The 20,999-nt window shown below is 56.6% G+C and overlaps 7 protein-coding genes across 7 annotated transcripts; 2 read left to right on the top strand and 5 right to left on the bottom strand.

Moving 5' to 3' along the window:
- Nucleotides 1-1,101: 1,101 nt before the first annotated feature.
- Nucleotides 1,102-5,015, bottom strand: BO70DRAFT_17442 (putative cell wall protein). The gene has a single exon (XM_025538389.1). The coding sequence runs from the start codon at nt 4,910-4,912 to the stop codon at nt 1,394-1,396; it is 3,519 nt and encodes a 1,172-aa protein (XP_025404460.1). The 5' UTR covers nt 4,913-5,015; the 3' UTR covers nt 1,102-1,393.
- An 862-nt stretch (nt 5,016-5,877) lies between these two features.
- BO70DRAFT_357857 (uncharacterized protein) lies at nt 5,878-6,083 on the bottom strand. Its single transcript, XM_025542139.1, has one exon. The coding sequence runs from the start codon at nt 6,062-6,064 to the stop codon at nt 5,882-5,884; it is 183 nt and encodes a 60-aa protein (XP_025404459.1). The 5' UTR covers nt 6,065-6,083; the 3' UTR covers nt 5,878-5,881.
- Nucleotides 6,084-10,198: 4,115 nt separating this feature from the next.
- BO70DRAFT_282135 (serine/threonine/tyrosine protein kinase MPS1) lies at nt 10,199-12,586 on the top strand (the record flags this gene model as incomplete). The annotated part of the gene is made up of 1 exon (XM_025539038.1): nt 10,199-12,586. The coding sequence occupies one exon, from the start codon at nt 10,199-10,201 to the stop codon at nt 12,584-12,586; it is 2,388 nt and encodes a 795-aa protein (XP_025404458.1).
- A 925-nt stretch (nt 12,587-13,511) lies between these two features.
- On the bottom strand, nt 13,512-15,177 carry BO70DRAFT_425389 (rRNA-processing protein NSA2). Its single transcript, XM_025547680.1, has 5 exons — nt 15,133-15,177; nt 15,059-15,069; nt 14,409-14,951; nt 14,097-14,306; nt 13,512-13,992 (listed from the first exon to the last, which is right to left on the bottom strand). The coding sequence occupies exons 1-5, from the start codon at nt 15,133-15,135 to the stop codon at nt 13,974-13,976; spliced, it is 786 nt and encodes a 261-aa protein (XP_025404457.1). The 5' UTR covers nt 15,136-15,177; the 3' UTR covers nt 13,512-13,973.
- A 145-nt stretch (nt 15,178-15,322) lies between these two features.
- Nucleotides 15,323-16,525, top strand: BO70DRAFT_357854 (mitochondrial 54S ribosomal protein bL21m). Its single transcript, XM_025542138.1, has one exon. It carries the CDS (start codon nt 15,387-15,389, stop codon nt 16,146-16,148), a length of 762 nt encoding a protein of 253 aa, XP_025404456.1. The 5' UTR covers nt 15,323-15,386; the 3' UTR covers nt 16,149-16,525.
- A 39-nt stretch (nt 16,526-16,564) lies between these two features.
- BO70DRAFT_328060 (GMC family oxidoreductase) lies at nt 16,565-18,543 on the bottom strand (the record flags this gene model as incomplete). The annotated part of the gene is made up of 1 exon (XM_025540726.1): nt 16,565-18,543. One exon carries the CDS (start codon nt 18,541-18,543, stop codon nt 16,669-16,671), a length of 1,875 nt encoding a protein of 624 aa, XP_025404455.1. The 3' UTR covers nt 16,565-16,668.
- Nucleotides 18,544-18,950: 407 nt separating this feature from the next.
- BO70DRAFT_328057 (VOC family protein) lies at nt 18,951-20,348 on the bottom strand (the record flags this gene model as incomplete). Its single annotated transcript, XM_025540725.1, has 1 exon — nt 18,951-20,348. The coding sequence occupies one exon, from the start codon at nt 20,346-20,348 to the stop codon at nt 18,951-18,953; it is 1,398 nt and encodes a 465-aa protein (XP_025404454.1).
- Between the last annotated feature and the right edge of the window lie 651 nt (nt 20,349-20,999).

The following is a 20,999-nucleotide window of genomic DNA, read 5'->3' as shown; positions in this document are numbered from 1 at the left end:
TCAAAAAAAATGGTACACAATATCAAAACAGTCAAAAGCCAGAAGAATGTAAAGAACTGCATCGACGCGGCCACTATACATGTCCTGCTTCCCTCCACTTCACACAAAGCTCGAGTACATAGTCCAGACAATCTTCACACGAATTAGAATTAGAAAATTAGGTATATACAGGAGGATTTTTCACCATGGATGCCGTTGCTATCGTCTCGTAACTTCCGCGTGTCTGCTGCGAGCTTACCAGTCGCAAACAGAGACGCTGACGGTGGCGGTCACAGTGACGGTGACCGCCTCGGAGCCGGAGCCGGAGCCGGAGCCAGCAACCGGGGCAGTGGTGATCTGAGGAGTGATGGTCTCGGTCTTGGTGGAGACGGGGACAACACCCTCAGAGGCCGCACCGGCGCCGGAGGGCACAGCGGCGCCACCGCTGGGGGAGGCACCGTTGCCGGCACTGGGGCAGTCTCGGCGGGGGCGGAGGCAGTGATGGTGACGGCGGGGAGGGTGATGGTCTCGATGATGGTCGAGGTCGAGTACACAACCGAGGGAGCAGAGCCAGCCTCGGTGATGGTGGAGGCGATGACGGTCTCACGGGTGGTGGTCTCGCAGGGGGTCGTGGTGGCAATGGCGGCAGCACCCTCGGGGACGCTGGAAGTAGGAACAGCAGTGACACTGGGGGCGCCACCGGCACCAGCACCAGCACCAGACTCGGCGGGGGCGGGGGCAGCGGGGGTCTCGGAGGGGCTTACACCGCTAGGGGCAGCACCAGATCCAGCGGGGAGGGTGACGGTCTCAACGAGGGTCGAGGTCGAGTAAGCAACCGAGGGGGAGCCAGCCACGGTGATGGTGTAGGGGACGACAGTCTCGCGGGTGATGGTCTCGCAGGGAGTGGTGGTAGCAACAGCGGCAGCGCCGGAGGGAACAACAGCGCCGGAGGGGCTAGCACCGCTGCCAGAGCCAGGGACAACACCGCCGGAGGGGCTAGCACCGCTGCCGGAGCCGGGGACAACACCGCCGGAGGGGCTAGCACCGCTGCCAGAGCCGGGGACAACACCGCCGGAGGGGCTGGAGCCAGTAGGGGCAGAGCCAGCGGGGGCAGAGAGAGTGATGGTCTCGACGAGGGTCGAGGTAGAGTAGCCAACAGACTGGGAACCAGCCAAGGTGATGGTGTAGGGGACGACAGTCTCGCGGGTGATGGTCTCGCAGGGAGTGGTGGTAGCAACAGCGGCAGCGCCGGAGGGGCTGGCACCGCTGCCAGAGCCGGGGACGACGCCGCCAGAGGGGCTAGCACCGCTGCCGGAGCCGGGGACAACACCGCCGGAGGGAGATCCAGGAGCGGCGGAGCCAGCGGGAGACGAGGGAACACCGGAGGGGCTGGAGCCGCTGCCAGATCCAGGGATCACACCGCCAGAGGGCTTGGAGCCGCTGCCGGATCCAGGGGAGCCGCCGGAGGGGGAGCCGGACTGAGCAGGGCTGGAACCGCCAGCGGGGCTGGAGCCAGTAGGGGCAGAGCCAGCGGGGGCAGAGAGAGTGATGGTCTCGACGAGGGTCGAGGTAGAGTAGCCAACAGACTGGGAGCCAGCCAAGGTGATGGTGTAGGGAACAACAGTCTCGCGGGTGATGGTCTCGCAAGGGGTGGTGGCAGCGGCGGCAGCACCAGAGGGAACAACAGCACCGCTAGGGAACCGGCGGGGATGGTCTCGGTGACGGTGATGGTCGAGTAACCAGTGGACTCAGAACCGGCCTTGGTGATGGTGTAGGGAACGACAGTCTCACGGGTGATGGTCTCGCAAGGGGTAGTAGCAGCAGCGGCAGCACCGGAGGGGACAACACCACCACTGGGGAAACCAGAGCCAGATCCAGAGCCGATAGTCTCAGTAACAGTGACAGTAGAATAGCCAATGGACTCGGAGCCAGACTTGGTGACAGTGAAGGGAACGACAGTCTCACGAGTGATGGTCTCAGTTGTGGCAGCACCGCCGGGGACAACAACACCGCTGGGAGAGCCGGACTCAAGAGGGATGGTCTCAGTGATGGTGGAGGTGGAGTAGCTGACGGATTCGGAACCGGCCTTGGTGATAGTGTAAGGAATGACAGTCTCACGGGTGATGGTCTCGCAGGGGGTGGTGGTCACTGCGCTGGCGCCTTCAGGGACAGAAGCAGTGGGGACAACGCCAGAGCCGGAGCCGGAGCCGGAGCCGAGGGTGATGGTCTCAGTGATAGTCGAGGTAGAGTAGCCAACAGACGGGGAGCCAGCCACGGTGATGGTGTAGGGCACAACAGTCTCGCGGGTGATGGTCTCGCAGGGGGTGGTCGAAGCTCCGGCGCTAGCACCTTCGGGAATGGAGGCAGTAGGGACGACAGTGCCGCTGGGAGCGCCAGGGTAGCCGGACTGAGCAGGAGACGAGGGAATGACACCAGAAGGACGAGGGCCGTTGCCAGATCCAGGAACGCCGCCAGAGGGCTTGGAGCCGTTGCCGGATCCAGGGAAACCAGAGGGCTTGGAACCGTTGCCAGATCCAGGGAAACCAGAGGGCTTGGAGCCGTTGCCAGATCCGGGGAAGCCGCCAGAGGGCTTGGGGCCGTTGGGAGAGCCGGACTTGGCAGGGCTGCTAGGGCTGGAACCGCCGACGGGGACAGTACCGCTGGGGAAGGAGCCAGAGCCAGAACCAGAGCCAGAGCCGCCGATGGAGCCGGAGCCGGAGCCAGAGCCAGAGCCAGAGCCGCCAACAGAGCCGGAGCCACCGATGGAGCCAGAGCCACCGACGGAGCCAGAGCCGCCAACAGAGCCAGAGCCACCGATGGAGCCAGAGCCACCAACGGAGCCAGAGCCACCAACGGAGCCAGAGCCGCCAACAGAGGCGGAGCCAGAGGGAGAAGCAGATCCAGAGGCGGAGGCAGAGCCAGAGCCACCAACGGAGCCAGAGCCGCCGACAGATCCAGAGCCGCCGACAGATCCAGAGCCGCCAACGGAGCCAGAGCCGCCAACGGAGCCAGAGCCACCAACGGAGCCAGAGCCGCCAACAGAGCCAGAGCCACCGATGGAGCCAGAGCCACCAACGGAGCCAGAGCCGCCAACGGAGCCAGAACCGCCAACGGAGCCAGAGCCACCAACGGAGGCGGAGCCGGAGGGAGAAGCAGATCCGGAGGCGGAGCCAGAGCCACCGGTACCGATGGCAGCAGCGCCAGAGGGCACGGCAGAGCCAGAGGCGGAAGCAGAGCCAGAGCCGCCGACAGATCCAGAGCCGCCGACAGATCCAGAGCCGCCAACGGAGCCAGAGCCACCAACGGAGCCAGAGCCGCCAACAGAGGCGGAGCCGGAGGGAGAAGCAGATCCGGAGGCGGAGCCAGAGCCACCGGTACCGATGGCAGCAGCGCCAGAGGGCACGGCAGAGCCAGAAGCGGAAGCAGAGCCAGAGCCACCAATGGAGCCGGAGCCGGAGCCACCGAGGGAGGCAGAGCCAGAGCCGCCGAGGGAAGCAGAGCCGGAGGCGGAGGCAGAGCCAGAGCCACCGAGGGAGGCAGAAGCAGAGCCCGAGGCGGAAGCCGAGCCCGAGGCGGAGGCGGATCCAGAGCCAGAGCCGGTGACGGTAGTGAGGCCGGGAGCGCCAGAGACGCTGCAGCCGGTGAGCCACTCGATGATGATCAGCTCAATGGTGGTGCTGATGTCGATATTAGCGGCGCCACCAATGACGGCGGCCAACTCGGCGCGAGTGTCGATGGAGAGGAAAGCCAGGCTCTCTCCGGAGAGCAGGAGAGAGAGAACACCACTGATGTTGATACCGAGGACGGTGTCGATGGTGCCGGTGATGAAGGTCTCGAGCTCGGTGATGATGTCGGTGGACAGGTCGACGGTGACATCGGCGCTGAGGGAGAAAGAAAGCCAGAAGAAGAGAACGGACTTCAATTCGACACCGAGGCTGCAGCTGGAGCCGGAAAGCCACAGAGCCAGGGCAGAGCGGGCGTCGGCGCTAACAGCAGTAGCGAGCTTGCCCGCGATACAGGCCTCCAGAACAACCTTGACATCGGCGTCAATGTCGACGGCGAGGCTGGACTCGAGGAAGGCAGAGAGGTAGGCCTGGGCGGTGGTGGAGAGAACACCGGAGGTGTCGACCAAGGCAGTGATGGCGGAGCCGACGGAGATGGTGGTGAGGCCGGCAGAAGGCACAGAGCCGATAGAAACGACACCGGTCGAGACGGTGCCCTCCAACCAGGCCAGAACAGAAGCCTGCAGAGAAGCACTAAGGGAGCAGTCGGAGCCGTTGAGCCAGACCTTCAGGGAGGCCTTGATGTCGGCATCCAGGTCGCCGATAACACCACCACCGGCGCAAAGAGCGAGACCGCCGCGAAGTTCGGCATCCAAGTCAAGGCCGACGGATCCGGAGAGGAAGGCGGACAGGGAGGTCTGGAGGGAGGAGCTGAGGACAACACCGACTTCGAGTTCTGAGGAGGCGAAGATACCGTCGATGGTGACGTACAGTTCGCCCTTGGCGGCCACCTCGGCGCAGGTGGGGATGAATAGAGCCAGGCCAGCACGGACATCGGCCGACAGGGTAGCGGAGGCACTGCCCTCACACCAGGCCAACAGCGACGTCTTGAGAGAGGCCTCGAACGAAGCGTGGGCACGGATCCAGGCAGCCAATTCCGCGCGGGCGCTGGCCTCGATGGTACCAGCGGTGCATCCCAAAGCACTACCCTCTAGAACAGCAGCTGCCTGAGCGCTGATACCAGTGAGAACGGATGCCGAAGCCTCCACGCCACCGCCGAGGAGGGTCTCAATGATACCGGTCAAGTCACCACCAATGTCGCCGAGGATTTCGGCGATGAGGCCGAAGGTACGGGGGTCCAGTTCCTTCGTGGGGAGGGCGACGGCGTAGCTCGCCAGAGCGGCGAGCGCCACAAGGTTGTTAGAACGCATTGTGCCGGAAGGGCAAAGAATGTGTATGTGGAAATCGACAAGGACGTCAGCGAATGTCTAAATTGAACCAGTCAAGAAAGCGAAGAAAGGAAAAGAAAAAAAAAAGGAAGTACGGCTGGCTCGAGGCAGCCCAGTGGGTTAACGACAGACTGTAAATGAGGGTCGAAAAGGAACGACAGAACCCAAATAACAGAACAAAACAAAGTGATGAGAAAAGATAGATGTCCGTGGGGAGAGGTGATCATCGTCGAGGTATATATACCCCTGAGAGGAATTTCCCTGCCGTGCCGATGGAGCCCTCCCCCAAGTCTGGAACCCACGAATGGAGCAGCGCACCCAGCCGGGAGCATGTTGGCCATCTGGGATCGAGGGACCCGGATCTTCGAGGCCAAGCTAGCCAAGTGGATGCGCCGGGTGCCAGTGGAAACTAGGAGGCGAACCAGCGTTGTAGGTGGGCACATCCGAAACAGACTAAGCAGAACGAGAATACTATTTCAGGCAACGCGGTTTACTTGACTGGGAAGGTATTAGTCCCGAGCTGTGCGGGTCGCTTCCGTCTGGATTTGATTAGGATTATTGTTTTTTGTCAAGCAACGGACGCGCTGTAAGCCTGTAAGCAGGGGGAAAAGGCTAGCCCGGGGAACCACAGACCAGGCCAGCCACCAATTAGGGGTCCAGTGCTCTCAGGCCGTGGTGTGGTGAGAGGCTCCGTTGTCAGGGAGAGGGCTAGTGTCCTCGAGCCGTCATCAATTCTGAGGACGCTAAGGCCAGCAGCATTATATGGTCAGACCGTCCGTGAGGGCGCGAAGTGGATTATACTATTGGCGTTAATGTGCTCGTGGGTGGGAAGACCTTTTGGGGGGGGGGGGAGCGTAGCAAGGTCGACATCGGCATCATCATCGACAGCACCACATCAGCAGTCGGCATGGATTCATCAGCGGGGGGGGGGCATCATCTTCATCATCATCATCATCGTCGTCGTCGGGTCACCAGTGGAGTGGTAAGCAAGAATGTGCCAACCACAAGGTCCAGAGCGACGGATGTTGGCCATTGTGATCGGACATGCGGGCCAATGACAGGCGGGCTATGCAGGCCGCATAGGGTAAACAACAGGATAATCCCAGAGCCGGGCACCCGTCGAGGTCGAGCCATGGATGATCAACGCGGCCGGTGTTTTGTCCCTGAATTGTTAGCTTGGTCCAGTTTTCCCATGGATGAGAACATGAAACTTTAGAGTTGCTTAGGTTCCCTTTAAAAATGTGATCAAACAGCTAGGGAAACTCAAATCTCATCCAAGCTATTCAGCTGTGGACACCGAGGGCAGGCACTGGGGCAGGGGAGCAGGGAAAAAGGCGGCGAGAACTGGTAACAGCAAAAGAGGGGAACCTAAAACAAAAAAAGCAATGACAAAGGAAAGGGAAAAAAAAAAGAAAAAGAAAAAGAAAAAAGGGCGTTAAGATTTTGTGACATATGTGCGTTGACTGATCAACTAATTCCCGAGGTAGTGCATAAATCCAGTTCCGGGACGTTAAGATTCAAATGGAAAGGGAAAAAGCAAATAGTCAACTATGGGCGCGCAGAGAAAATGGGTATACAAAGGAAACTGTCACCAACTTTCAAACAAACACTGTTCCGAAAGACCCATGGCAGATACTCTAATCAATTATTGAAGGAGCACAGATCTTATCAGTGCATCATCGCCATGAGACTGTGAGACTGGTGTTAAATCTTGAGTCTCTGAATAAGAATAGTAGTGTTGAACAGGGTCGGACTCCATCAGCCACCCACTGTGATGGCCAAATATAGAAATCGAATTTCCCCAAGGGCGGCCAAATACCTCATTCCAAACAAGCGGACCGGGGTTGCTAGCCTGGACGAGTTCCGGGGGGGGGAAGGGGGGGGGGGGTGAAGGAGGGGGCTTACTCGTAGCTTCCCTAGGCTGAAGAGTGAGAGGGCCGGAGGCACAGAAAGCATATCCTCTGTGCACAACCAAATACGGTGCTGTGGCCTGGTGGGTGTGCCGCCTTAGCCCGCCAGACTAGTGGGCTAGCGTTGCCTTTAGTCAGGGACAAAAGCTGCGGGTTCAGTAGGCATTGCCTTAGCGTGTCTGACGAGAGTCTTTGAGGTAAAGTGCCTGGGCTCTAGAAGCAGAGAATTCAACGGAACCCCCATGGCCAAGCTGCGCAGCATGACTGTAGTAAAAGTCACACAGAGTGTACAGCATTCCAGTCTAGACTGCTCCAGGACACCAATATTAAGGCCTGGTTCTGGGACAATGGCAAGGAGGTCAGCGGAAGGCAATCGTTGCCAGAATCGGTGTTCCTGATCCAAGAGGCTCGCACCCTTGGTTCCTGAGGCTCCACCGCCCTCTTGCCCCAATGGCCTGAGCTGCCGGCCGCCCGCTTTAACCGAGGATTACCGTAGTTAGCAGCAATAACAACAATGAGGTCAAGACTAGCACTGCAGAGTAGATACACACTAGCGGTGCTCCATCGACGGAGGATAGTGCCCCTCAGGTCTCAGCCCGGGCGAGATCAAGGCAGTGGACAGTGGACAGTGGACATCGGGTGTGGTTCGGAGCAGAGGGGATTGGGGGAGGGGGAGGGGGGCGTCTGCAAGAAGGCTTCGTGTGTCTCATTACTTGCAGGTTCAGATTGGCTCGATCTAATCGACCTACCAGTTAGAGTTGACCGGGATTTGAGGCAGCCCTCGGGAACTTTCCTGATTGCATCCATCTCGCAGTGATGATTGACTCGATCAAATAGGTTGTACCACAGGACAGCTCTGTGCCACACGGTCCCTAGCCACCGACCTACCTACTAACCTAGGTAGGTGGTACTCCGGACTGTCTGTAGCCAGGCACGCCGGCACCCGAAAATTGGGCGAATGGAGATTAGAATCGGCTACTATTACCGGTAGGCTAAAAGCAAACGAGGTAGTACTTTTGAACACAAAGCAGGTTGGAGGTTGGCCTATGGCTGCTGGAAACCTCACCGGCGAAGCCAGTACGACGACGAGTGACGACGAGTTGACGACGACGACGACGACGGCAGGGAAGAGGAGAAGTTCAGTTCAGGGCGGCAGGGAAACAAAGGGAAAAAAACAAAGGCACTCGGTCTGGTCTGCCTCTTTGGGAAGGCGCGAGGCGAGCCATCAGGTGATGTCAGGTGTTTCGGTTCTTTGGCTTCTGGCAGGTCCCGTCAATCAACGTCAACCTCGTCAATTCCCATCCCTCCGGTCCTCCTCCGTGTTTCACGATCTCCCTAGTCCTTCTGGCAGAGACCACTACTATTCCACGTTCTATTTTTGACGGTGATGATCCACGTCAAACCACGCACTAAGGCCGCAAGGCAAGATCCCCAGCAGTTCGTTGACTGACTCCTGCAGAAGATAGAAGATTGGGGGAGCCATCCCCTATCCAGTCTGCTCCCCCCTCCCCCATCCCCCGTCGATCGTATCAAGGTACGCCACAGAACTAACGAGTCAGGAATCACAACTAAGCCCTCCCCTTCAAACCGCCACCGCATCACAGGTTGGAGCTTATGAGGAACGGCCTCGGTGGTCACCTGGTGGCCGTCGGTTCAAGACTCAGGCAGATTCCAGGGGATGGATTTTGTCAGGCAGGCAGAAAAAAGATAGATGGATGGTCGCTGTTCGAACATTGGAGGCTGATTCGAACTGGCTGACAACGCCAGTTGATGCGATGTCAAGACGCAAAGCAGGAACCAGAACTGTTTCTGCTATACATAACCTTAAACCTCGATAATCCTGACGGTCGTTTCAATATTCCGCTTAAGGATCCGCCGAAAAAGCTTAAGGATGACATTATTTATTGCCGATGAGCCCACATTCCTACCGTATACTCCGTAGCTGCTCATCGTTCCTACTGACAAGGCTTGCAGAGAAAGACAAGGGGTCATAGCCCATGCCAACCACGGTCTGCCTCGTTGGACACACTCTTGGTTTATTGATCATGTGAGCGAAAGACGAAGAGAAATATGACCTGTCTGGTATGGTCTGTAGCTATTGCCTGTCTTCCATACGTGGCGAACGCCAGTCTTACTGCCTCGAAGGTCAAACATGGGTATTGCTTGGTCCATCCCCAAGAGAATTCCCGTAATCGCCTTGGCCAGCTGTGCTATCTACAATCGTTATCTACTCTGCTCTCTGGGAAACGGAATACTTAATCCGCGGTCCTCGGGCTCTGTCGCGGTAAGATCAGATTTGTCTCTTGAGCAGCACTCAATAGATTACAATCCCTCTGGAGGCTGTCATCAGGTCTATCAACCTATGGACCTGTTATTTAGCCATATCTGGGTGTTTGCGGTAGCGAGAGCTTGTGGTAGCGAGTGATTTATCTGTATGTTGGTACATCATCTTGATCACCTACAGGGACTTGGGGGCGGTAACTACAAGTGTAAGCACAAAATCTCTAGATATGGGTACACCCGGGGTATGTGAAGAAGTTCTAGAAAGATTACTTGAATATAGTTATTAGGTAGTCCAAAATCCAAGCTGATTAGTATATGGAATTGAATACGTTGAGTTATATGTGGTGCCAAATATTCTTCGTGGACGAGATTGCATTCCCAGAGTATATATTAGTGGACCGAGCTCTCACCCCAGTCGGAGGAATCCAATCGCGCAAAGAGTGTCACACACTGATCAATTAAAGACCCCCTCTAAAAGCCCGAGGTACATCTACTACCCAGATCACCACTGAAGATCACACACGGCCCAGAGAAACCCCTCACCCCCGCGTTGATAAAGAGGTGGTGCAGTATAGATACTCCGTGGTAGTCGGTGATTTGCGCGAAATTCCCCGAGGGACACCGGTTCGAGTCCAGACGACAGCTGGCAGCTGGGTTGCATGCTGACGGGAACGCAATGCAGAGTTGTATGCAGTGAATGGTCCCTCATTCCTCGCCCCCAGAGGGAGAAGGAAGTTATTCACTCCAGTGCCTGGAAGCAAGGAGGAGTTGTGTTGTGCGGGCGCGATTGCCCGGGGCAACGGGGCAGTTCACGTGACCGTGGGGATCCCAGCCACCCGCAATTCAATTCCCAGTTGGATGTTTCGAATCGACGAAACTACAACACGCCAACGCCAACACCGACTCCAACGACCTACTAACCCCAACCACCCATCCCCCGCCCCCCGCCCTCGCTGCAGCCGACATTGGGGCCAACTGGGCTGGAACTTGAGGCTGACACGTCCATGTGGCCTCGCCCAGCTCTGTGATCATGCCCTCGCCCCCTGCCCTGCATCGCCAACCCTCGTACCGTGAGATGTCCCGCGCCGCGACCTCCCGCGCCGGGTCCAGGCGGACCTCGCCAGACATCCAGAACGCGACCGCGTTTCGGTCCAACTCGTCCGCGGCGAGACATTACTCGGCGGGCGACAGCTCCGACGACGAGGTGCCCGAACCCAAGTTCAGCGCCTCCGTCAAGGCCCTGCTCGACGAGGATGGCCTCGACCTGTCCCCGCGTCTGCGCGGCGAGCGCATGGGCTCTGCAGCCTCCAACCAGGAAAGACGATCTCGCACGACTTCTCCGAATGATCACTCGACCGGAAGCCCGGCGCCCCGCGTCGTTCGCATCGCGCCGTCCCTGAATAGTAGCGGTGGAAGATCCCGGAGGGAGGGTTCCCTCCTGTCCAACAGCGAGAGTGCAGAACCGGAAGTCAGAACAAACTCGAACGATTTCATCACTCCGGCCCCGAGACCACGCAGTGTGCGCATCAATGGCTCGCGGAGCCATACACGGTCACCGCCATCTATATCACCGTCTCAAAAACGATCGGAGGAAAGGAGTTATCTCGACGAACATGGGAGTGCGGAACGCTCAGAAGATGAAAGAAAGTCGCGGTATGAGGATGATTACGCGCCTCGCATCGGCACGTCTTCGGTCCTCCGAACCCGCAATCTCGATGATATGGGCATGCAAAGCTCATTGCGGGTGAAGAGGGTCGGAAGGCTCACGGGAACATTTTTGAACGGCCCCGCAAGACGGGGCGTGTTACGACGACAGAGCGAAGAGAACAACGAAGATCGAGAACTAGACGCACACGATGACAATGCCGATTACCACTACAAGACCACCGCGAAATCCTCCTCCCCCAAGGTGTCATGGGCGGACCCGAGCCCGCCACAGAGGTCCGACGAACATCGGTCCTATTCTCGGACTGACGGGCCATTTTCCAGGTCCTCATCGCCCAAGTCCTATGGATCCTACTCCAAGTCGACACCCGGCTCTTCTTCCGACGCGTCCTCCAAACCTTCAAGTGCAAAAGACCAGCCTTTGTTCAAGGTGCCTCCTCCGCCATCGTTACCTTCGTCTAGGGACCAGGAGAACGAACCGCCACCGACATTCAAGCGTGTCAAGCCCCAGGGCTTCAATCTACTGGACCGACCGGATAAGCCCGCGGTAGTCTACGGGGAGGGGAAGAAAGAGAGTGCGGAGACGCCGGCAGGAAACGGAAACTCGCCTCGACAGATCCTCGCAACACGAAGCAACAACACCCCTCACAGACCGGCCCCTCCCCCGCCCAAGATGTCCGTTCTCGAGACAGCCACCGCCACTGGAGGGGCATCCACCGCGTCACAGTCCCGTAAAAAGCGCAGCCAGGTCTCGGTGAACCACAAGCCCTTCACCCGGCTGGATTGCATCGGCCGCGGTGGAAGTTCGCGGGTCTACCGGGTCATGGCGGAGAACTACAAGATCTTCGCCTTGAAGAGAGTGAATCTTGAGGACGTCGACCCGATCACCTTGGCTGGTTACAAAGGTGAAATCGACCTCCTAAAGAAACTAGAGAACCTGGATCGTGTCGTGCGCTTGTTCGACTGGGAGCTGAACTCAGACAAGCACACCCTCAGCGTCCTGATGGAAATCGGAGAATCCGACCTGGAAAAGATCCTCACCTATCGGCTCAACGCTGAGGATGCCCGATGCGACATCAACTTCACCCGATACTACTGGAAAGAGATGCTGGAATGCGTTCAAGCCGTACACAACCACAACGTCGTGCACTCGGACCTGAAGCCTGCGAACTTCCTCCTGGTCCAGGGCCGACTGAAGCTGATCGACTTCGGTATCGCGAACGCCATCCAAGACAACACGGTCAACGTACACCGCGAGCAGCAAGTTGGAACACCAAACTACATGTCCCCAGAAGCGTTGGTCGACTCCAACGCCTCCCTCGGCCTCCCCGCCAGCGTCGGCAAGATGATGAAGCTCGGCAAACCCAGCGATGTCTGGAGTCTGGGCTGCATCCTCTACAAGATGGTGTATGGCCAGCCCCCCTTCGCCAAGATCCCCAAGTACTACGAACGCATCCTGGCCATCCCCAACCCCAACGTCAAGATCGACTTCCCCGCCTTCGGCGTCGGCGGCGTCCCCGTGCCCCCCGGGCTCGTCCGAACCCTGAAAGGATGTCTCCAGCGCGACCAGACCCTCCGTCCCACCGTCGAAGAGCTCCTCGCCCAGCGAGACCCCTTCCTTTACCCCGACGCCCAACTCGACGGCGCCGTCCCCGTCACCCAGGACATGCTGAACCGCATCCTCGTCAACGTTGTCAACCACTGTCGCGTCCGCGGCATCCCCAAGGACGAGGAACTCGCTGCCTGGCCGGCCGGGTTCTTCGCCAAGATCAAAGCCGCCCTAGAAGAAACTACCTGATCATACATATTCATGCATATACCTCGTTGTCGATAACCCGACCTTCCCCTTTCCTATGTCTCGTGTGTCTTCTTCTTCGTCTTCTCGCCTTGATTGCGATTGATATCCTGGATCCTTTCCTCCCCGACGAACCGAACCCGGCGTTCCACCTCTCTCCACACCCTACCTACCTACCTATCTATCTATATCCATTTCATTCATTTTCTTTGTCCGACATACCTCTACCTCACTTCTCTCCTGCAATCCTCTTCACTTCTTGTTCCTTTTTGGATCCACCCCCCTTTTTGTCCCCTTCCTTTCTCATCTTCTCCCACTTGGTATAGGGACCTGGAATCACGGTGTTTGTGTCTGTCTGTTTGTCTGTCTTTCCCGTGTATGTGTTCTTACTTGAATCGCGTTTTAGCCTGGATGAATTGATTGATTGATTACTTGCCTACCCACTTCCCCGCCCCGCTTGCTTAACCTGTTTGATTAACTGATTGGTTTATTGATTGACTGATTGACTGATTACCTGATTGTGCGTGCATGTCTTGCATTGGACGGACGCTGTGTGGGCATCAGCAGCATGGGTATTTGGAGTTTTCTTTTTGACTTTTTGAACTATAAAGCTTGGAATATACGTAATTTATTTACTTACAAATATTTTGGATACTACTTACTAGTAATTTCTGCATAGATTTGATATTTATTGGTGTGGTGTGGTGTGTTGTGTTGTGTTTATGGTAGTGGTAGTATTCGTGGTAGTGGTAGTGGTAGTGGTATCTAGGCTTTGTGTGTTGTGAAGCATATGCTTGTGCTAGGAGCAAAGAAGATAGATAATCAACTGTGAAAGACTACTGCCGCCGCTGCTGCTGTTGTTTCTAACACTACTACTCCCGCTACTACCGCACTGGATAAACACCGACTACTGGAATCGAATCAATTCCACTCAATTTCTAAGCAAGTAGGGCAAGGTAGATAGATAAGGTATGTACCAGGTAATATACATACGAATGATCCGCTCTCTCGCACCAAAGCGAACCAAATCCACAGCAACAGCACAAGAAACCAACAAGAAACCCTTTATTTATTTTCATTTCTGTCTAAAAAAAAACAAAAGGGAGGGAGGAGGAGGAGGAAGAGGAGGAGCAAAATGAAACAGGAAGGAGACTTTGCGCGCCGCTAACGCCACACCCACTGATATAGTCTATGCAAAGACGGACACAAACCAACGCAACCGGGCATATTTTGAGATTGAGAGATAGGTAGGGATGGTGATGGTGATAGTGATAGTGATATGGTGGGTAGGATAGATGTGAAATATGAAGGATGAGGTGGGGAGGGGTGGGGGAGGTTCATGATCGATCATTGATGGGGGTGAATGATGTGATTGATTGATTGATTGTGATTAGACGAGTAGGACGGCGCTGGATTGGAGGGACGTGGTTAGTTTGGGCTGACGCTGGGTATGCAGGGAGAGACAGAAGAAAGAGCGGAAGGTGAAGATGAGGGAGGAGGCATAAAAACTTACTTGACCGTGCCATCCATGTCGGGATTGTTGGTGATCTGGGCCCATTTACCCCAGACGACCTTTCCGGAGGTGGTGACGAGACCCAGTTCGGACACGTTGACTTCGATGATGGTACCCTTGGTCAAGACACCCAGTTGGGTATACAGGGGGTTCTGGGGGTTCTTCTTGACGGAAAGGATGGGCAGCTGGACGGTGACGCCGAGTTCGGGGCTGGAGAGGCGGTTAGATATCAACGCAACTCGACAATGCCACCGGCTTCATTCACACAGAGCCAGTGAGAACCGATAGAAGAAGGGAAAAAAAGAAACATACTGCGTAACATTGGCCTTCTTGTAACGCAGACCCATGGGACGGATAAACCGTTCGTACTTGACGGGCCGTCTGGTGAAATCGCTTCCAACAAAAGTGGGCTTGGTGATCATGCGCTTCCACGACTTCTTGTGGGTCTTCTTTCCGGTGTTGACGACCTTGAACATCTCCTCCTCGCTGATACCCTTGACCTTGGGCAGGGGCACGGCGAACTTGGCGGCCTTCTCATTCCGCTTGTCCTTGATGGCGCTGGAGAGGGCCTTGGCGTTGGTGGCCTGGGACCGGTCGAGCAGGTACTGGGGCAGAGGGGTGTTGGAAGGCTCGTCGGGGGCGGACGACTTGACGTTCTTCTCCTCCTGGGCCCGGATGCGCTTCTTCATCTGGATCTTCTCCTTGTGGCGCTGCTGCTGGTACAGCTTGGCCCGCAGGCCGCGCAGGTTCTGCGCATCCTTCGACTGCTTGTGCGAGTCACGGGCCTGGCGCTTGCGGGTACGCTCATCGTGATCCAGCCGCTTACCGTGCTGCTTCTGCCAGCGCTCGATGTACCTTGATTTCCAGTCAGTTGCTGCTGCTTCTATTCCCGAAGGAACTCTCTTCTAGCTCGGGGGCGTGGGGGGGGGGAGTGGTGGGTGGGGAAGAGGGTTAAGACGAACTCGTTCTGAGGCTATATGCGAAACAATCCATTAGCAAAATCCCCCTAGCAGACGCAGACAGCAAGATGACATACCATGATGAATGAACGGGCGATAAAGCAGCGGCGAGCGAGGGGATATCAGGATCGGGCAGAGTGAGGGATCGGAGGAGACAAAAAAGTTCGACGGCGGCGCAGGTCTTGGCGCCGATAAAACCCGGTCACGTGGTGCACCGTATCGAAATGGGCCCGTCCGGAATTTCATCCTCTCCTCCAGCAGCAGCAGCAACAACAGGGGGAGATCACGCCAATTCGTCCTCCATCTCCCGAGCTACTCGTCTCTCCTCACCATGCTTTCTCGGACTGCGCTCGCCCGGGCTTTTGCCCTGCCCCTCGAGCAGCTCCCCCGATCCTCCATCACCACCACCACCACAACCTTCCGGGCCTGCCTGCACCAAGCAACCACGACAACACCATCACACAACCACCACCACCACCCGGAGGCTCCCCTCAGCGCCACGCCCCGGGCCCATACATCGACCCCCTTCCAACAACCACGTTTCCGGACGGCCGAGGACGCGATCCCGCAGACGCGGGCGGACGTGCCTCTGAGCAAACAGCCCGTGGCGCCGACCTTCGAGGCTCCCTTGAAGGTGTCCCAGAGCCTCCTCGACATGCTCCCGAACCTGACGTCGCAAAGGCCGCACTACATCACCGCCCACCTCCACGATCGACCCTACCTGCTCACCGCGGGCGATCAGCTGCGTTTGCCGTTCCTGATGCCCAAGGTAAAACCGGGCGATGTGCTCCGGTTCAACCGCGCGTCACTGCTGGGTTCGCGCGATTTCACGCTCAAGAGTGGTGCCAAATACCTCGATGAGCGGCTGTTCGAGTGCCGGGTTCGCGTGATGGGCGTGGAGTCGGAGCCTCTGCGCACGAAGGAGAAGACTAAGCGGAGACAACGGCATGTGAGGACCGTGACGAGCAAGCATCGGTACACGATTATGCGCGTGATGGATGTCAAGGTCAAGACTGCGGAGGAGTTGATGGAGGAGGGTGCTGTTGTCGTGGAGAGCGCTGAGTCGGCGGCTGATGTGGGACTTAAGGAATAAGTCTTAGAACGGAAAAAGCGGAGGGACGGGATCGGGGAAGTAGGCATCCTCGAAAAGTGATCGAAACGTCTTCCTCAGCCATTATGGGGTTTATGCTGTGTTATATCCATTGATTGGAGCCGTGCAATAGCGGTGGGCCATGTACAGATAGGACTTTCTGTTTTGCACGTCGAGGTGTGCAATCGTACTGTATTCTATAATTGGGTTTCGAATGTTCAACTGTTTCTAGACGGCCCGTGTTTACGTTTGTCGGATGACCATATATGATACGGCAAAGTCATCTTGACTGAAGACTTCAGAAAAGGCAGCACTGGCATGTCTACAGGGTTCTTAGCATATTCGGAAGGACTGATAGCTCTGGACCGGTTGAAGGCTCCACTCTTTACCAGAGAAACCTGCTTTTCAGTAGACTGTTTATTTAGTAATGCCAGTTAACAATGGTACATTAATGATGGTATATATGCAGTACACGAGACACCGCACGCACTGCATTCATTGCCGTGGATCCGGATTGATTTTTTCACTGTCCTTGCAGAATCCTATCCGCGATCTTCTCCGCAAGAGCATAGACTGTCGCCTGCGGATACCCTGGAGGCAGGAATGGGAAACTGCTCGCATCGACAACCCGTAGACCTCGAACCCCATACACTCGCGCAGAACTATCCAACACTGCCAATGGGTCGCCTTGCTGTCCCATTTTACAGGTAGAGGAGGCGTGCGAGAGGGTTGTTAAGGTTCTCTGCAGGAACTCACGGATCTGCTCGTCTGTCGTCACGTTTATCCCCGGGGAGTATTCCTCGGGATGTGCAACTCCCAGCTGGACCAGCTCCTGCCAAATCAGGCGACTTCGCCTGAACGTCGCAATCATGAGCTCCATATCTGTAGGGTCCGCAAGCCATTGAGGGTCGATGATGGGGGGTGTTGTCATGTCCGGACCTGCCAGTGAGATGGAGCCGCGCGAGAAAGGTGCAATGATTGAGAAACTAATGGTGGCATAAATATAACCATCAGAGTTGTTGCCAGGCGGGTTGAATCCATCAGCGGTATATATGGTTTCTGGCCAGTCGCCCGGCAAAGTCGCAAGGGCCGCGAGTGAGTCATTTGACAGCCGCCCGCGGTATGGGTTCGGCAGTTTCTCGAAGCCAAAGTATCCTGGCCCGACAATAGACATTGGCCCGGTTGCATCCTCGATATATTGCCTGATAGCGAGCTCCATAACCGTGGCGTTGGGGTAGGAGCCTGCAGTTGGAACATACACCCGGTGTATCACTCCGGCCCTAGGATGGTCCTGTAGGTTTTCACCAACGCCTGGCAGGTGACTGATGCAGGTGATGTTGAATTGTGAAAGATAATGGCATGAGCCGATCCCTGATACCATCAACAACTGGGGTGACTGAATGGCCCCCGCTGACAGTATTATCTCTCTCCGAGCGCTGAGCGTGAAATTGATAGACGGGGTGCCGAACGTTCCGGCAGTCTGAACCTGGACACCAGTTGCGACATTGCTTATATCGAATAAGATCTTCTGCGTAAGGGTCTTCGTGTAGACAACGGGGCCATCCCTGCTCCTCAGTGACGCTTGCAAGAAGCTAGTTGCGGATGAAGAACGGTGAGCGTTTGCGGGATTGATGGTCATGGTAAGATATCCCGAGCCCAACAGCCTGCCACTGTTGAATTCAGTTTGGTTTAGCCCTAGTCGAAGGAGTGCTGTGCGCAGCCATGTCCCAAAGGTGTCGACGAAGTTTCCCGACGAAACCTCAAGAGGCCCGCCGGTTGAGCTGAAGGCATCCGGATTCTGTATGTTCGTTGAGTTTTCGAATAACTCCTCATCTGGAGGAGTGAAATGGACCGATCGCATGTAGTACGGAGCGATGTTGACTAGATCGTAGCTGGAGTCATTCGCCTGTTCCGCCCATCTGTGCAGGCTGTCTCTTGTAGGGCGATGGTAGAACATGTAGTTCCTCCCTGAACAGCCCCCGAGGGTCTTCCCACGTGCATAGTGAACGACGCGGTTTCCCAGAGTCTGCTGTAGCTGGGTTCTAACCCCCCAGTCCACCAAAGGCTGGTAATCGCTGAGACCAGGCCCAGCAAAGTAGGTCGAATGCCCGGGGATCACGGAAAGATCGCCGCTCTCAATTTCGTAGAATCCGCCTGCCTCCACCACGGCCACCGTGAGGTTTCCGCTCTGGGCCAGTCGGCTGGCAACCGTCAAGCCAGCAGTGCCGCCACCTATGACTATGTAGTCGAAGGTGGCATGCTCCCCGGGTATGCCCATCCAAGTCCCCAAGAGAGGTCCTCGTTGGCCATAATCGAAGAGATTGAGACCGAGTCCATCTTGAGCCGACACCAGAGCTGCGAGGCCCAGAATAGACCAAAGAACACGCATGATGAGCATTCGATCCCGGACCAAATACAAGCTAGAAGAGAGAAGTATCGAAGCTTGCTGGGAGCATGATTTGCCCAGCAGCACTGGGGAAATCAAAGGAAGGACCGGGGCAGCAAACTAACCAAATGAGTGGAATAAGGTCGCCCGATAGAATGAGTAGTCGATAAATGCTGATAGCGAGGGAAGGGAAGGAGAGAGACAGAGAGACAGAGAAGAGGGAAGAAGAAGTCGGGAAGACCAGTTGATGCAGAAAACCGAGAGAATTCCCAGTCAGGAAGGAGGGAGGCAGTGCCAGTTGCCAGAAATACCACGTCACTACAACTTATACCGTACATAACAATTCATCATTCACACAAACAGGCTTACTCGCTAGTAGTAACATATCAACATGCAATGCAGACAAGAAATCCGGATATCTACACAACAATCTCCTCCAACCCGAGCTGGACCCGGCAGGTCTCGAGGCTGTCTCTCTGCATCTGCTCATACAGACTGATCTCGTCCGTCGCAGGGGTTCCCATCATCTTCTGGAACCCATCCAAGTCCGCCTCCGCCTCCATAATGAGACGTTTGGCTTGGGATTCGCTGCCCAGGTTCGAGTTGAATATCCCCCCAGCAGATAGGGGAAGGAAGTCCTCGTACGTGATGGGTTCGTACTCAAGGACACCATCCTTCAGGAGTTGGCTCAGGCTGGCCTTGGTGATATCCAGACCCTGTCCGGCCTGCGGGGTGAGGTGGTAACAGAAGTATGCCAGCTCCTGCTCCTGCAATTGACGCAAGTCGTCGGGGAACTCCTCAAAGCCCTGTTCTAGGATCTCCTCATACTTCGTGGAGTCGGCTCCTGTCTCTGCAGCCGTGGTGTTGACCCGAGCGAGGATGTCATCATAGAGCTTTCGACCTTTCCGTGTGAGAGCATACCCCCGCTGCTCGACCTCCCCGAATCTGGCGGTATGGGAGCCCTTGACGTATGCCTCGTTCGAATCCCGGAAATACACCGTCTCCTCTAGCGCCTTGAAGCTGGTCTGGCGGAGCAGGATTGGGTACTCCCGGCGGGGCGGTCCTTCGATGCGCTCCTTTGCCGGCATGCCGCTGTCCTGCATCATCTTCTGGACGAGGTCGATGTCAATCGTCCGGGGAGTTAAATGGTTAATGTGGCAACTTGGGAACGACACGATGTCCGCAATTAATGGGTGCTCCGCCTTGAGAATCTTGTACTCGTCCAGGGTCACCGTCGCCTTGGAGTGCCATCGGAAGGTCTCCAGGCCCTCCGCAATGAACTCCTTGCACTCGTCGGGGGTAAGTCGACCTTGTATCTCCGCGTGGTCTATCAGTGCCACCAACCGATCGGTGAAGATGTTCCTCTGCTTCAGGGCCCTCTGCGCCAAGTCTCGCGTCCTCTCTGTCAGAAGGTCCATCCGCAAAACCGTCGTGAACACCCGGAATGGGTGTCTAGCCAGAGCCTCTCTGCTCTTCGGGCGAAACGCAGTGGCGTGCATGGGGAACCCGGCCACACTCAGATCGTAATAACCCACTGGAGACATGCCCATGACGGCGAACATGCGGCGGATAGTGGACAGCTCCTGTGCAGTGCCCAGACGGATGGCACCATGTCTCTCGACCCGGTTCCTGGACGGCAGGACATCATCTGGATCGATAGCATTCGCGCCACCGAGTTTCCTGCTCGTATTGATCGCCTCCGCATCTGCCTTCCACACCAGGTCCACCAAATCCCCGTAAAGGGGGACCTCGCTCTTGTACATCTCGGAAAGTGCATGGCAAAAACCAGCCCTCAGGGTATCCTGACCCCAATCCATACTGGAATATAGCCGTATATCAAGTCGTCGCGGGGGGGTGTATATCGACTTCTGGAGAAGACGGGACGGCGAGCGGGAGAAGAGTCGATACATGAACGATAAAGGAATCCGAGGGGAAGCAATTCGCCAACACTGGCTCAAATCATGAATTCTGTTCAGCACTTGATGCACCACGGTTGCTGGCGATATATATCCACGGGGAACCGACCACTTGCCCCAATCATCCTATATACTGGCGCACTGCGCGACCCCATTTGCTATCACGGCCGATAAGCCCGGGGTCGTGGCCCTCGTGGTATCAGGCTATCGTGCCCATTAGCAGGAATCCCCGGACTCCAGCACTATCGTCATCGGCCGTAGCCGTGGTTATCCGTCCGGGCTGGCTTCGGGGCTCCATCCGTCGGAAGCGCTGGCCTCTGCACTACCGTGAGACTGCAGCAATCTGGCGGCCTAGCGCCCACCACCTGGCGCTAACGAGATGGGCCTCGGAATTGTATATCTGTCCGGATCCTGTCATGGCCATGACTTCATACTGGGGCCTGCACGGAAATGGCCCATTAGCACAGTAGTAATAGCAGTAATCCGAGTCTGGGATTCGCAACCCAGTCACTCTCGCATACCTCACACCGTAGAGAAGATCGATTCCCCACT

This window comes from Aspergillus heteromorphus (genome assembly GCF_003184545.1).
Source record: "Aspergillus heteromorphus CBS 117.55 chromosome Unknown BO70scaffold_1, whole genome shotgun sequence".
NCBI classification, from domain to species: domain Eukaryota; kingdom Fungi; phylum Ascomycota; class Eurotiomycetes; order Eurotiales; family Aspergillaceae; genus Aspergillus; species Aspergillus heteromorphus.
This window is presented reverse-complemented; position numbering and strand designations above follow the sequence as displayed.